The sequence below is a fragment of the Pimephales promelas genome, chromosome 15, assembly GCF_988280905.1.
Source record: "Pimephales promelas chromosome 15, fPimPro1.hap1.1, whole genome shotgun sequence".
NCBI classification, from domain to species: Eukaryota; Metazoa; Chordata; class Actinopteri; order Cypriniformes; family Leuciscidae; genus Pimephales; species Pimephales promelas.
The window spans coordinates 5550274-5568039 of NC_142783.1; the positions used below are offsets into that span (position 1 = coordinate 5550274).

General features: G+C 37.8%; 1 protein-coding gene across 3 annotated transcripts in view; it reads left to right on the forward strand.

Moving 5' to 3' along the window:
- Positions 1–761: 761 nt before the first annotated feature.
- Positions 762–17766, forward strand: part of prkd3 (protein kinase D3) — a 110908-nt gene continuing 93903 nt past the window's right edge. For 2 of the 3 annotated variants that reach the window (XM_089120051.1, XM_089120052.1), the window contains exons 1-2: positions 762–1141; positions 1511–2124. In XM_089120051.1, the coding sequence (XP_088976177.1) occupies positions 1837–2124 (288 nt within the window). In that variant the 5' untranslated portion in view covers positions 762–1141; positions 1511–1836. The remainder of the gene's footprint in view (positions 1142–1510; positions 2125–17766) is intronic. The other variant, XM_039674370.2, reaches the window with a different exon arrangement.

The window sequence follows — 17766 nt, forward strand, 5'->3', positions numbered from 1 at the left end:
CCAACAACAACAACAAAAATGTGTTCATAAACAGCTGGGGAATTCACATGCCTCTCAATAGAGAGCTATACATGCCATCAAGTGGTTACACCATGATTCTACGCTTTTTCTCTATACTGTAACCAGATGGTGCTAATTTTCTTCAAAAAATATTTTTTTTCTGAAGGCCTAGACTCTATATTAAACTAAAATACTGCATTAATATTTTTTTTGAAGAAAATAATATATATATAGAAAATAATATTTTTTTAAAATATTTTTCTATGGCAAAAATAAACCATAAATATTGCATAAATATTAATAAATTCATTTAAATTGTCTCAAAATACTAAATTAAAAAGAATAAATATTATAGAACAAAAATAAATTGCATTGGTTTTACTGGGATGGAGAAAGTTTCATTTTTAGGTGTCCGGTCACTTTTGACCGGGAAGATAACAAGTGTGACTCCAAAACGAAGAGCACCTGAGGGTTAATTGTCGCTGTCATTACAAACAGTATACAATGCAGTCATAGAGGTGTATAACTCTATTCAGGTCATCTGAATTGAAATTATTACAAATTGAATGCATGAATCAACATAATAGTACTATATTTGTGATCAATGCTATAATTATGATGGACAAGAACAGCTTGAGCTTTGTGGACAATCACAGATAAAAGCCGCTACAATGAATCATCAAGGACTCGGCAATGCTGTATTGCGTCATAGCGGCCGCGGAATGACGCCGCTAGAGGGCGCGCTCACGCGGCATACTCACATAACGGAAACTGCGCGTGAGAGACATGCGCGTACGCCAGTGAGAGAAAGAGAAAAACATTTCTGCACTTTTGAAGCTCAACTTCACTTCTTCAGCTCGACAGACGTGCCATTTCCTTCAGCCTTTACTTTCTCTGTCTGTGCGGCGTTCGTTATTTGCCCGCGGAGATGGCCAGAGCACATTAACACGCGTGTAACGTGACATGAGAAGAGGTTAGAAAGTTTTCAAAGCGAGCTCATGTAACGGAGCGATGGTTAACTGGCTAAGTTAAACCCCAAAAGCCTTAAACAAGAAACCCCGAAGCTCACAAGTCCTCGTTTCCCATTGATAGTAAGCTTAATCTCTTCACTTGTCAGGGAAACGCCTTTCCAGCATTGAAGGTATGTGTTCCTTTCTTTCCCTCTTCTGTTCAGTGTGTTTATTTCGTCTTGAGATTCAGTTGTTAATGATGCATGGTGATAAAGCTCGAACAAAGACATTGTATAACTTGTTTTGCTGGTATTTGTGGTCTTGTGCCAGTTATGCGATCTAGAGTGGGAGGGTCTCCAGATGTGCTTCCAGATGTGAGCTGGAGCTCTTCATAGCAAAAGACAAAAATGGTCAAAACTCCTCCAGAAAACAAGGATTTTGAGTTTTACTCTCTGATTTGGATATTCAATAACTCGCTATTCGTATTAATGAATGGGTTCTGTAGCTCACAGTCAGGGAATTGTGGATTAAAGACTTGAATCTGTGTTCGTTTCTAACAGGATTGCAATGGAAAGCACTTTGTGAAGCATCATGATCTCTCAGCCGTGGAGTGACACTATCAATTCAACATGTGCTGGATAGTGCACAGACAGCCATGACTATGCTATCGGGAATTGGTGTTTTTAGAGGGCGACGTAGCGAAAAATAGGTACCTTATCCCTTGGTCAAATCTTGCTGCCTCACACACCACGGCTTGCGCATGACTGTGCCAAATCTGCTCACCTGCCTTAGGACAGATTAAAAACACAACCCGTTCCCTCGTCGGATATCGGCCACGGTTTCCAAGCTCGTTACACGGTTTACTCTCAACCTGTGGAGGTAACTAATGTCTGCCAGTAGTAGCACCTCTCCTCTGACCTTACCTAAACCCTTCGTCCACTCTCAGCATCAGACTGCCCCCCCGACCCCCTCTCCGTCCCCCAGCCCTCCGGTGCCACTCTACGTCCGCCTCTCCAATGGGAATCACAGTGTCCCCAGCCCCACCTGCTCCCTTCACGGAGGAGTGTCCTTCCTCCTTCAGATCGGACTCACCAGGGAGATGGTCACCCTGGAGCCACACGATCTGTCGCTCAATTCTGTCAAGGATTTGGTCTGCTCCATAGTCGATCAAAAGGTAATTACGTTTTGTTTGTGTGACGGTCTCTCACTTTCATCAAGAGTGCTGAATCTGGCACATTTTAACATCATTTGAATGAGTGTCCCTACACACACTATGTTCTTGCTTGATATTTAGAGCACTTGATTATTTGTGAAATTGAATTCTGTTAATTTTTCTAAAAGGGTAAGACTAATTGACTGATGTGAGTTTATTCCTGTAATCATCAGGAAGTTGATTTAGGTGGATGAGCATGAGGAGAATTAGTGACTGATTAAAGAACACATTTCATTCAATCTCATCTAAATCTGCTTTGATCCACAAACACGGCAGATGAGTTGGGATGTGTGTGTCTTGGCTGTGAATGTTTGACCTTAGTCGGAACGTAGTAGTAAATATGTTATTTTAGTTGTAGTTTTGAAGAGAGACTTGAATGTTGAACGCTGAGTGGTTGCTAGGGTGTTGCTAGGCCATATTCATGGTGTGTTAGTGGTTTCTTGGACAATCCTAAGTAGTTAGAGAGAGAGAGAGAGATCACTGATATTAAGTCTTGATAGTTGATTTGATCTGATTTCAAAGGTCTTATTTGTCTTTTAGTGTCATTTGCATTAGATTTCTTTAATTGGTTTGTTCTAGTTACATATAGGCATGCATGTGTTATAGTTGATCAATTTTGTAATGATATGTCTGGTGTTTTGGACACACTTATCATGAACACAGTGACTCTAAAACTAATTTTTAATATTTGGTAGTTTTATTTATTTATTTATTTTTATTTTTTTTAAATAATTTTATTAAGGAATCAATATAAAAAAATGAGTACAAGTAAACAAACATAACAGTAAGAGAAAAAAAAAGCAAAAGGAAAAAAACAAACAAACAAATGAACATACAAACAAAATAATAATACAAGAGGAGAAAAGTGAGCCAACGTATACAAAATCGACAGATGGCAATACGGATGCATCTATCTCTCTTACCTACACGTATAGATCCATACACGTGCATACTTATTCATACACACATATCCATACATATATACGTACATATATACATACATATACATAGACATACATTCATATATATATATATATATATTTATATATACATACATACATGCATCCGCATACACAAACATACATACCTACATATACACACACATACCCTCATACACATGCAAAAAAATAATAATAAAAAAATAGTAATAAAAAAATAAGGGGGGGGGGGTAAAAAAAAAAGAACAAAGATTATACAAACAAAACAAAAAACATTAAAAATTAAAAATAGGGAGGATGAAGAGTTATATTTGGTAGTTTTATAACTGATAGTACAAGGTTGCAAGCACATCTTTACCCTACGATGTGTTTCATGAGATTGTGTGTCTCAGTGTTTGTGTGATGCATGAGGCAGATAAGAGCATGCATGTAAAAATCTGTTAGAACGGAAACACACTTTTTCAATCAGTCACATATTGTGTAAACATGCACTTTCTTCAAAGATGTCATCATTTAAATTGAATATGATGAAGAAAAATATGATTAAAGCCTATATATATATTTACAGGTAGGTGCATTTTCATATTTAAAATGTCAGTTATCAGGAGATTCAGAAGATCTAGAAGGTCTATTCTGGCCTGGGATTTTAATTTTGTCAGATATGAAAAAAAAAAAAACCCATTAGACTGATCAACACATTGTGTCAGAACAGGTTGAAGGACTGCACCAAATGTGTTTAATATAGCTGTCTGTGAATGTAAATGCTAAATGGTCTGCAAAGTTGCAAAGTCGAACGGCCATGATAAATAAAGTTATTGTCTCCCAAAAGAAAGAATCAACTCAGAATCACCTATACGAGTCTCACTTCCATGATGCCTAACACGGTAACACATTTGCCTAATGCCCACCTATGGTCTTCATTGGCTGCCCGTGAACAATGTCTATGGCCCGCCCTCCAACACTGTAGCTGGTGTTGTGTACATGTCGAGAGGACACTGTTTTCTGCTCTGCAAAAGTAATTTATCTTTGTAAACACTTCCAAAGTATGAGGATGTGAAGAGTCAGTGGTTAAAATGACCGCTATACAACAGCAGTACAATCTTTTGATGATTGCTTCTCAAATCTACATGGCGTCTGAATGAGATTTATTCAAATTCAAATAAAAAAAAACTGGGGTAGAAACTGGGGTGTCTTTAGACAAGGGCTCAACACACAATACAAGAGACAACCACACAACAACACTTTAATATAAAATCAAATCAAAATACCGAACATACGTGAAATAAACTATGGGGATGTGAAGAGTCTGTCACAATAACAGAGGCTTTCCTTTTATACTGCCACAGCGTAAAGATCAGACAGAGTTGCTTGTTTCTCGCCAATAATTTTACCAGCCATGTTTATAATCCTGTTTATAAGTCTGTTTTTGCATTTAACAGAAAGAGAGTTGTACCAGGATACAGTGTTGAAAGTAAGCACAGATTCAATGACTATCAGAATGTCCTTTTCAACTTCTCAATTTCAGAATAATACAGGATAAGCCTTTTTAAAAACACTTTCTGAACGTTTATCAAATCTAAACTGGGAGTCAATCTATGTACCCGGGTATTTAAAACATCCCACCTGCTCAACTTCCTCTCCATTAAGTAATAAAGGCTAAAAAGTGCTGCATGCATTGGAAGCCCCACAATATAATATTGGTTTTGTTAATATTAAGCTGCATGAACTGTCCTCCGTCCAGGCTGTGAGAGAGTTAACAAAATTAATATAAATGTCCAGTGATCAGACTGATCTCATGAAGTAGCGTGTGTATGACACGCCAATTCGTATTTCCGTTTTTGGCGTGCTATCAAGACGCATAATCGCCTTTCAGCGTGTTTATGAACGCCGTTGACTTAACGTTATATAAATATATGACTTACCTCAACCCCGTCCCTAAACTTAACCGTCACTGGGGTTAATGGCATTTATGACTGTTCCCTTGCCATCCTAGGTAAAAAAAAGATATGACTTACCTCAACCCCATCCCTAAACTTAACCATCACTGGGGTTAATGGCATTTATGACTGGAGATTTGACTGCGTGTTCAGACACGCGGAATGATGCGGACGTTGGCGTAGACATATACGCATACACGGATACACGCGGATAGCTCAAAATGCGTGGAGATAACACGCCACCTGACTCGAAAGTGGCGTATATGTTTACGCAAAAGTCATGATGTCATGTTGCAGTGATTGGGTATCCTTCACACATCCATGTCATCTGCTTATTTTCCATCAAATTATTAGGGCTGGGCAAAAAAATCGATTTTTCGATTAATCGTTTTTTAAAATGTGGTCGATTCAAAATCGATTCTCAACGGCCACGAATCGATTTTTTTCCATATAAAGGGCTCGCGGACGCGGTGCTGCATCTTCTCGTCTCTGCACTAGGCAAGCGCTAAGCGCTGCAGCTGTCGATACACACACGCGTTTAGGAGTCGGGACACGACGGAATATTCACTTGCACAATCGGGCCAGCATTGCATCGTGACCTACGATCGTAACTAACATTTATCATTTATTTGCTCAAGCAATGTTAAACCATCCCGTGCTCGCGCACTCTCAGAGATTTCTTTCACTGCGTGCACAGTAACGTTACAGCCTAAATCCGCCTCACAAACAGCTCGCCAGAAACAAAAGTTTTATCCCTGGATTATATCGCTTTAACAGTTAAAACACGCGACATTATGTCAAAACTCTGGTTTTGGTGAGTAACCTCGTAAAGACAGTCGGTAATGTCTTAAATTAGCATTAAACGCGTGTGACAGAAAGTTAATGAAACAGTATGGATTCGCATACTAGTTCTTAAAGTGAACGCAGCCATTTGTGTCAGTCATTAATTCTGTTGTCATAACAACAGAATATAGTATTAATTGTAAGCAATCAGAATTAATAGCCTTTGTATTTAATTCAGTCTGGACTAAAAAGACTATCCAGTGTTATTTTGCATTGGATTACTTTATTCAGTTTCTGTAGTATATCTGACATACCCAAAAAACTACCCCAAAATGTCTCTTAATTTTTGTCTTTATTCTATTGTATTTATTTGTGCTACTTTTTTCAATTTAATTCAAAGATTGAAATCAAGCATCCATACATAAACTCTTAACAAAAAAATACATTAACATTTCGGTAAGATCAATGTAAAAAATGTCTAAATATTTATATATTTATCTATCTTAAACATAAAATAACATGATACTGTTTGATCAAGCTGTGCGACTGTTCTGTTCTTTTATAAATTATAAATATAGGATTTTTATTACATCTTCATTATAGTTGAATCGAGAATCAAATCAGGAATCGAGAATCGAAAATCGAATCGAGAATCGAAATCGAATCGAACTGAGAGCTTGCGAATCGAAATCGAATCGAAATTGAAATGTGAATCGATACCCAGCCCTACAAATTATCATTATTACAGGTTAACTTATTTGTATAAATTGAGAAAAGAATTGGGGATAAAACATCCCTGTGGGAGACCAGATTTATCTGTCTATTCTTATGTTACATTTATTCATTTGGCAGATGCATTTACAGTGTTTCAAACGTCAGTTATAACCACAGGTAAAGTACCTCGGGCGCTAACTTATCTGAGGCGATTTAATGCTACCTGTAGCAGTGCCACTGTCCACAAACATTTATGCTAAACAGTGCTAACTACGTGAAATAGTAGTGGAATGTCACTGTAAAAAAATGGAGCGAAGTACTCCAGTGTCAGTTAGTGCAGTTAGAGCAGAGCAACCCATTTTATGTATGATATTTCAATACAAATGTTCAGAATGGATACAGAGGTGGTATAATGATGTGTTGCGTCAGATCATGGCAGAGATTCAAATTTCAGGAATTCCACTCGGCGCAGCCCGTTATCAACTGTCAATCAAGCTGTCAATCAAAGTTAACCACACACTTATTTGTCATACATTTTATTTCAAAATATGATCTAAACTAACGAGTTAGAAAAAAATTCAGCCCCCTCACAGTTGTCAGGCACCTATTGAAAAATACAATAAAAGTCCATGGGAACAAATTGTAAAAACATGAATGCTGTGAAAACGGACATTTTAACATGGGGTCTTTGAAAATTTGCTCCCTTTTGGGACCTGCCCCTAGTGGATTTTCGATGTATTGCAGTTTTTTGCACTTCTGGGTAGGCTTCAGTTTTCAGATTCATTGCCGCTTGCCCCTCAAGCAATCCTTGGTGTGTTTATATGACTTTCTTCTTTCAGCCAAACACAATCAGAGTGATATAAAAAAAATGCGTTGCTTTACAATAGGAGTGAAAGGCATTGTTTTTTTTTTAACCCCGAAAAAGCGCATCCATCCATTGTAAAAGTAATCCATACGACTCCAGTGGGTTGAAGCGTTGGGTGTTTTTGTTAGAAAAATATCCATAATTGTAATAACTAAATTACGGTAAGACGAACACCTTAAAGGGCACCTATTATGCCCCTTTTCACAAGATGTAATATTGGTCTCGGGTGTCCCCAGAATGTATTTGTGAAGTTTCAGCACAAAATACCCCACAGTTAATTTATTATAACCATTTGAAAATGTCTTTTTTGCGGCCTGTTTTAAAATGAGCTGTTTTGGTGTATACAACCTTAAATGCAAATGAGCTGCATATCCCCGCCCTGCCTTTGGATGAGGGCATCACTTGAATACCTATGACAGTCGGTCTAAGCAGAAGGGCTGAGAGTGAGAGACCCACTGTCATTCAGCCATACATGTTTGAATCGGAATATATAAATAGTCTCTGATCAGACCCAGATGACGAAGAGACTCCGGCAGAATAAACACAAATGAGAATGGATCAGTACGTCTCGGTATGGTTATTTGATACATTTATGTACTTATAGAGTTATAAATCGCGCCCCCTTTGAAATTATGGATGTGCAACACACACACACACACACACACAGACACACACATATACTAACGTTGGCACAATTTTTTGAAACTACATACACATACTGTGATAAAGGTTGCTACGTACAATAGGCTTGGGCGGTATCCAAATTTTGAAACCGTCAAACCTCCTGCCACGAGCCCTGAATGCCCGCAGTGACATGCTGGTTAGAACATTTAAATTGTTTATTAAAACTAGTGTTTTCTATGTCAGTTGCTGTAAAGATAAAGATTGCACTGACGATGCAAACTCGCATCTTCGTGGTAGTGAACGCGAATAAAGAGTAGCCTAATGCACACTTCATATGAATTAGCCTAAAGCAGAGAGCAGCCCATTTCTTTTAGCTTGTAATTGTTTTGTCTAAAAGTAGACATTTCAAGCTTACTATATATATACACTTCTCAGATCATTAAGACATATCTGCTGAGTTTCAGTTCATGTATGAGTCGCGCTCCAGTCACGCGCCGGCGCGTGTCCTGATTGTATACTATATTTGCTTTTTATTTATTAATCCAGGCAATTCGTTGATGAAAATTAAATGAAGATGCAATTTTTTCAAAACGAAATTCGTTTTAAAGAAAGGCTTTCTACAAAACAAAACGTAATAAGTGGTCATAATCATGTCTGACTGACCCAATGTGTTTTCTATGTCAGTTGCTGCAAAGATAAAGAGGGCATTGACGATGCAAACTCACATCTTCGCGGTAGAGAACACGAATAAAGAGTAATGCACACTTCATATGAATTAGCCTAAACATAAGCAGAGAGCAGCCAATTTCTTTTAGCTTGTTTGTTCTGTTTAAAAGTAGACATTTCAAGCTTACTATACACTTCTCAGATCTTGTATTTAATATGCGAGGTTTAGTTCATGTATGAGTCGCGCTCCAGTCAAACGCCTGCGCGTGTCCTGATTATATACTATATTTGCTTTTTATTTATTAATCCAGGCAATTCGTTGATGGAAAAAAAATTAAAAATCAAATTCAGTTACGGTAATGAGCGTTTGGTTTCCAACAAGTGCTGTAAGCGGTAAACCAATCACAACAGACCGTGCCATCTGGCCAATCAGAGCAGAGCAGCCTCACGTAAAGGAGGGATTTAGAGAGAAAAGATCATTGAAATAATGTAGGTTATATTATTAGAAAATTAAACTTTAATTTATTTTTTCTACTTAAGTTTTGATGCATGTAAACCTGTTGTAGGAGACTCCAAAACATGGCATAATAGGGGATTTAGTCATAATAGGGGCATAATAGAGGCTTAAAGGTGGTGCCCTCGTGTCAGTAAACACGTCATCACAGAAAAGAAGAGATGTGGCCTCTTAAGATTTGATTAAATATTAAGAAGGCCACAAGGATAAAAAAGATGTGAATCTGGATGGATAAGTCAAATAAATACAGCAATATTCTATTAAAAAATATTAGAATTTAAAGACTTTAAAAAGTTGTAAGCAAGGAGAAGTTTTTTTTTCCCCATACTGGCTTGTTTGGAAAGTTTAGACCTACATCTTAAGCTTTGGCTTTTCCACCAATGCACAAAAACTGTGTAAATAAAAGATAGCCATTTGATTCCCAAAAACAGTTACATCAAATCATGTTCTTGTTCTGAGAGCATACAGTCAGGTGACCTGTGGCTGTGTAGCTGTGCCATTACACTCTGGTAAAGGCATCTGAATACCACGTCAATATGCCACATAAGAGCAGCACAGTGTGTTAATGACTTCATCTGGTTTGGTACAGTTTGTCCAGTGAAGTTGGGGTCAACTGCTGGACACACTGGGACAAAAATATTTTATGTTTGTGTGCACTATTAGGAATAACTTAAAGGGGTGATGAACTGAGAAATCAAATTTTCCTTGAGCTTTTGACATCTAAGAGGTCATAATTTTATAAGAATATCCTGCAAGTTTCAGAACTGAAAACGTCCTTGTTAGTCCAATAAAAGCTTTTATTGACACCAGCCTCTGAAAATGCCTCGTTTTTAAAAGTGGGAAACTGTGACGTCAAAAGGGGTTAAAACACCACCCCCGCAGAAGAAGATCAACACCTACTTCAACACAGCTGGTTTAGCCCCGCCCACTGATTCGCGCATTACACGCATAACTAAGTAGCCTAACATACATGCCTACCTCGTGATGAAACCGGATCGATCTACCGAGCAATACAGAATATTGTGCAGTACCTGGTTGTGGAAGAAGACAGTTGCTGCATAAGCTTCCTCTGGATTCCAATAGGACTGCATAGATAAACTTTATTTTTAATGACGTTCCATCTGATGAGGGTAAAACATCGTCGTCTGTTCGCTTCATTTCACTGAGGATTGTTTTGTAAACAAGACTGGATCTGCAGACCGATTAAGAGTTAAGAACGGTGCTGTGCCGTCTATACTGGATCTGACAGGAATTGTGCAACACACGGACTCTGGATCGAACATGCATGGGCGAACCCGGTTGCCATTTGACAACATTGGACGTTTTCCCCCACGTACACCGACGGGTGAGTTAAACTCATTATAATATGCAAAACTGTTATCCACTCACAGCAGTGGGCGTTTATTTCCAAGTCTTCAGTGCGACACGCCCATAAAAACCGACCGTTTTTCAAGAAGGCTCACAACTTGGGTACAAAATAGCCTATTACTTATTCATTTTGATGTTTTTGAATGCAAAAACCAAGTGAACGTCATAAGTTGACCTCAGACAACAATATAATAAAATGTTAAAAGCCAGTTCATGAGCCCTTTAACAAATTCTAATTGTATGACACGCCGCTCTACAGTAATTTGAAGGTGATTGCAGTACCAGTTTTGGGCACAATCTTGCATACTGCTCCTTTAACAAATTCTAAATATTGTATGAATACACTTGCTCTTGCTCTTTTGGTAGCGTTATTACACACACACATCTAGGCTCTAATCACTTTTTTTTTTTTTTTTAACATTTTTTAATAATATAAAAATAAAATAAAGTGCTTAAGAATTGTTAAGGAAATAGTTTTCACATGATTGTTTGAATTTCTCTAAAGGGCCAGCTACCAATAAAGCGTTCCGTCAGTAAAGTTAATGAAAGAACTAGGGATGTCCCGATACCACTTTTTCACTTCCGATACCGATGCCGCACCTTTGGCTTTTGCCGATACCGATATTAGTCCGATATTTTTTTTTTCGTGGTCCGACGTGCCGTATACGGCCCACAGGGTGGTTTATAGGTTTAACTTTGTGAAAGACAAAACAAAACAAACACAAAAGTAAACATAATACATATCTTTGGAAAGCTGAGAAACTCGTGATTCTAACGACGTAAACCATTTTAAGATACAATCAACACAGCGGGCACAATCTGTCTCTTTGTCAGACCACCAACAGCCAAAACAAACCAACACAAACTGGAAGAAACTCACCAATTAGCCATCTGTTAGTCCACATTCCAACATAAATGGTTTGGTTTCACTGTAAAGCGTCCATACAATCCAATTTGAAGAAGTTTTTAGTCCAAAACAATTGTATATATGAATAAACATCCATGGAATGTAAATAGTAGCATTTCGCGTTAGCCGACAGCGCTATCACAACTTCGACGCACTAATGCTACGTTCACACCGGACGCGAATAGGGCGTCAGGCGCGAATGATTTCAAGTAAGTCAATGCAAGAAAAATTCCTGCGGCGCGAATGAGGCGTGGAGCGCGGCGCGGAAGACGCGAATACGCCTCATTCGCGCGTCAAGTTGGCGCGAATGGCGCGAATTGAGCGTTGTGCATTCACGCGTTTGACGCGAATTCGCGTCTGCCGCCCGAGTTGAAAAATCTGAACTTTGGCGTGAATTCGCGCCGCGTTAACCAATCAGGAGCCTAGCTGCTTGCTCACGTGGTGAAGTGTCTGGATGCTTCAATAAATTATTTTGTTAATATGACTAAATGCATGGTGGGATTATGCACAACAAAGCAAATGTTTCATCACTTAAAACATTATTTCTATATGAAGACATGTTCATTTTGTATTGAATGTTATTCATTCCATATCTAGAAATAGTATTATGTTGTAAAGACAGACATCCCAAGTCTCCCGGAAGTTCCGGGAGTCTCCCGCATATTGATAGCGTCTCCCTGATGCCCGCAAATTAGTTCAAATCTCCCGGAATCTAGAGCGAGACATACTGCGCGCATAACATACATAGCGCGCTATATATATATATCAACATATGTGCATAAATTCGTGTCTGGACGTGAGAGAGAGAAAAAAATCACAGGACAGGTTAATAACTTTTGAAGGCTGGCTCTATTTATTATCAAAACAAAAATAAATGACAGCTAGATTAGATGGATGAGGGGCCGGGCGAGGGTGATCCTCGCTCAGATGCGGGACAACAGGTCATCAAACTGGGCGCGTGACAGGCGGAAGTACCGCTGACAGCGGCCGTCATCCAGCGCAGCTCCTGGAGCGAGCAAATGGTGAAACTCGCCAAACGGTTCGGCTCCGAAGGGTCCGGTGGACACAAATATACGGCGACGATGATCCCCACGCCGCTGTTCTGCTTTCCAGAGTAAATACAGAGAGGTAACTCTCTTGATGAATGCTCGGTCGACATAAAAACAATGACCGCCAACGGATTTTGATTCTGACGCGCGTCACGCGCGTAAATTTCGCTTCAAACTTTACGCGCGCCAGTTTCGCTCTCTCTTTGAGTGACAGTTTATCTATCCAGTTGCAATAGAGAATGAAATGACGCTATTTTCTGATAGCCAATGAATTTCTGAAAAGACTGAAATGCAGCTTTTGTGGAATCATCCGATTACATTAGAATCCGTGCGCAAAAGCGAGAGTGATTCTCTGCGCGCGTGTGCTTAAACACAACAATCATCACGTGACAGGCTGCGCCGCTAAACTGGATATCGCTCATATTTTTTTCTCCCCTCCGATCTCCGATCTAGCGTTCTGGGCCGGTATCGGCGCGATACCGATGCCGTGGATTGGATCGGGACATCCCTAGAAAGAACAAAGGGAACAGAGAAAATTACTCACTGCTCTTGACTAAAGAACTTGTGTAGCTTTAATAAGGAGTAGTCTATATATAATGTATAATTTATGCAGCATAGACTGTTTGATAACTTTATTCAATTATTCTATATATGTCCTACCTGTTAGACAGTTAATTTTTATCCAGACATCAATGGCTTATTGATCATTATAGGTATTATCAATCATTTTTTATCAATCATTTAGTTATTGCTAATTTCAGAATTATCACTAATCTGGGTGTGAATTTGGTTTAGAACCAAACAAGTTGACTCATAAAACCATTTATGTCGCAATCGCATATCACAACTGCAATATTGACCTCAATAATCGCAATATGACATTTTCCCCAAATCGTGCAGCCCTAGATAAAATTAAAAATCCTAGATAAAATTATATTACCCGGACAAGTGACTTTTGTGCATGGACAAGTGAAAATTTAACAAGTGCCTCAAATAGTTAATGTCAAGCCCTGACTAATATGCATTAATTCATGCTTAACTAATGCACAGATAATCATGAGATCATAATGTATAACTCATGAAGAACTAAACCATTAAATAAGGATTACTGCATCAGCAACTAATAAAGAGTCTATATGATTAATAGATTAAGTAATACATGAATTGCTATTAATTCAATGTGTCATTGTGTATTAATTCCTTAATAATATATTTTATTAACTAATATACCACAATTAACTAATAAACCACAATTAGTCAAAGCTATTCACTTCAACTTCCAGTTGCTTTAATTAATCATTAGCTAAGGATTTGCAAAGGTATCATTATGTTATGACTTTACTTGTTGAGGCACATCATTATTGACTAGTCATTTAGTAATTGTAGTAATTTGCTTACGAATTTGCACTAACAATGAAGTAATTAATCATGTAATAATGCATATTAGTGTACCTGTCATATTATCTGGAAGTTGAAATACAAGGCTTTGGCTCATTCTGGTAATTAACATATTAATTAACACTATTATTATCAGTATTATACAGTATTAGCTGTGCATTAGTTAAGCATGAATTAATGCATATTAGTGCACCCGTATTGTAAAGTGTTACCGAAATTTTCAATTGCCTTTTTTTTTGATAAAAATACAGTAAAAAGAGGTATATTGTGAAATATTATTATAATTTTAAAATAGCTGTTTTATAATGAACATATGCACGTTAAAATCTTAATTTATTCCTGTAATGGCAAACCAGAATTGTCAGCAGCCTTGGTAAGCACAAGACACTTTCATTTTCATCAAAAACATAAAAAGAAAACATAATTATTCCAAACTTTTGACCGGTAGCGTTCATGTGAATTTTCTCTGATAAAGTACTATTTTCACAAAATAGCGTGACAATGAGTGCATAAAAACATTAAAGGGATACTACACTTTTTTTTTGGGAAATAGGCTCATTTTACAAGTCCCTCAGAGTTAAACAGTTGAGTTTTACCATTTTCAAATCCATTCAGCCGATTTTCTGATATTTTGAAGAATATCAGTAACCATACAGTTTCTGGTCTTATTGGCTTCCATAGAAGGAAAAAATCTATACTATGGTAGTCAATGAGACCAGAAACTGTCTGGTTACTGATAGTCTTCTAAATATCAGAAAATCGGCTGAATGAATTAGAAAACAGTAAAACTCAACTGTTTAACTCTGAGGGACTTGTAAAATTAGCCTATTTCCAAAAAAAGTGGAGTATCCCTTTAAGGAAAAATAGAAATAGAAAAATATCAATGGTAAAATATTTAATTGAAGCAGTCATTCAGATATTACTAGAAAACGGCATCAGATTTTGTGTCTAAAACCTTGACTTCATATTCAAGGTATGTGTCAATGTTTCAGTAAGCAGAACAATAAATGAAACCAAGCGACGTTTGTTTTTATGTTGTCCCTAGGTGTAGATTTCTGTTAATTTGCACCTTGGTCTCTACAACAGTAAATCCATTTTCTGATACAATCTTGGAAACGCTGAAGAGAGTGCAAGCCAGGAACGTTTTTCAGAGCTGTTCTGCATCACTCTCTCCAAACCCAAGGGATGAACAGCAAACGCCATCTGCCGAGATCCCAGTTGTGCAGGATCATATGGCTTTGATATCGGTGGAAAATATGACTCCGGTTTCTCCCATCATCTTGGCCATCTTTACTCTCTCACAGACACACACACACACACACACACACACACTGTGTGCTGTTACTAATACAGTCACTCAGCCTCCCCAGTGCTCTGCTGGAGGAATTTGACCTGACTTGGGAAAGCATGAATTCTAGCACTCAGCAGAACGTAACGCTGCCACAGTCAACAGGGAGCAGACTGAAAAGTGTTTTATAAGCTGATGCCTCATTAGATATGCTTTTGGATGAACTCAGTCTCTGGTGGCTATTATTTACACAAATGGAGGACACTCATGGAAGCCTTTACACAATACATTTATTCACAAATACAGAAAGGCAGATGTGCTGTCCATTCCAACTTCTTATAGTATTCAAGTCTGGTCAGGACATTTGGAGCCAAAATGATACTCAAATCATTAAAGGCCACCTATTATGTTTTGTTTTTTTATTTTAGTCTAATCTTTCTTTATTGTGTGATATCATTGTGCTGCTAGATTTTTAAGATCGTCTCGAGAGTTTCCTTTTAAAGTCCCCCTGTAGTCAGCTCATCGTTGATTACCAAAATGACATATTTAAACATTTTTTTCCTCAAAATAGCTCAAATGTGACTCATTTATTATACGCGGTTCTATGAATATACAAATTAGCCCCGCCTCCACTCACTCACACCAGCTCAGAGATCCACTCTTTGACGATCACACGTTGATGTGATTGGTTACTAGGTAGTTTGTGACATCAGAAACACCAGCGATTTCAACCATGAAACACACAGTTTGTCTTAAAGTCATCATGAAATCAAATTTAACAAATCTTCTTTTTATATAGCCTAATTGTTATAAATGATTTATCTGTCCACTTCATTATTTTTTTTAAATTCATGCACCCTTATAATCTTTAATCAAATACATTAGCATTCCCTCCCCCATCGAAATGACCTCTCTTCTCTTTCGGTCACAATGGCGAAAGGGTGCGGCCAGATCCGATGAGGGTACGGCCATCGGTGCACCGCCTCTCAGAGAATCGCATTCAAATCTCCCTTCATTTTTTTTTGCAACTCTCAACCTCCAACGATCTTATCAATTCCCGAAGGATGAAATCAAGCCCCGCATTTTTTTTCTAATTTCAGAAGCAACTTCACACGGATATACGTCAGGACAAGGAAAAAAAATAGGGCCGCTAGTTAAACGCGTTATTAACGGCATTAACGCAAACCCATTTTAACCGTGTCAATTTTTTTTATTGCGTGATTAACAGTCTTTTTGGCCTAGCAAACTTTGTAGTTTTTTTTTTCACATGCTTTTGTAACAGGATGCGGCATGCGCGGCGATGCGCTGTGAAACCCATTCATTTCAATGGCTTGTGCTGCGCAAGGACGTTTTGTTGCTTCGTCGACCTAAGTGCAAGCGGATCTAGCTAGACCGGAAACAAAAACAACAGGCACGTCGCACACACTTGTTTGGACTTTACTTTACTAAAAAGTTGCCAAATGTTTCCATTGACAAGACCAAAGTGAGCTGTGTGTTTTGTCGTTGTAAACCGAGCTATTATCATCGCAGCACGTCCGGTCTGAATTACCACTTGATTGCCAAAGCGCACACACAACTGATTCTCCGCCCCCTCGTCAATATCAGGACCTTGTCAGTATTTCTTTCACCCTTTTAATGGTGGACAGTGTTACATGAATAGATTATTTGCTCTAAGTGAGAATGTTAGTTTGAAATTGAACACAGTATATGCCAATGTTGTTTTCAATAAAAAAACATTTGCACAAAGCAAGTCGATCCACTTTTCCATGTTGATAAGAGCATTAAAATGAGAAGAAATAATGTGAGAAAAAGAAATCAAGAGGCATTTAGAATAGATAAAAATATGTGACAAGTTAACTACAACATTAATGTGATTAATCGCGATTAAATATTTTATTCATTTGACAGCACTAAAAAAAATACAATCTCAACTTCCTTTTCACGCCGACTTTAAAGCATATTAAAAACACTTCATTTGAATGTTTTAAATCTATGTTGAAAACACATCTCTTCTCATTAGCATATAACTGTCCTTAGGTGTATGGAGACTGAATAGTGATGAGTATTGTGTCTTAAAGTTTATTTATGTGCATCTGTTTTAATAATTTTGGGAGCGTAAAGCAATTTGGTCAACTTGTATTGTTCTCAAGTGTGCTATAGAAATAAAGGTTGATTGATTGATTGAACTGTTTGTGCATGGAAACAATCTGCAGAGTTAAACACAAAGTCATTCCAAAAGGACATAATCTCTCTAGCAGAAAAGACCAGCCTTAAACGCCTGATTTGTAGTTCTTGCATTAAGCCCAAAGTATACTTAATTTTTCACACAGTGCGCATAAACTTTCACAGTATACTCCATTTGACGTGTACATGTGCACATGAAGAGTTCAGATGCAAAAACCTCTAAATGCCATTTGAAATTTTCTTCTTTAATGATAATTTTTATCAAGCTTGTATATTTAAGTTCAGTAATTTCACTTAAATAACAATTAATAGGTAATTATCATTGCCATTTAAGTGAAATCACTGAACTTAAATATTCAAGCTTGAGA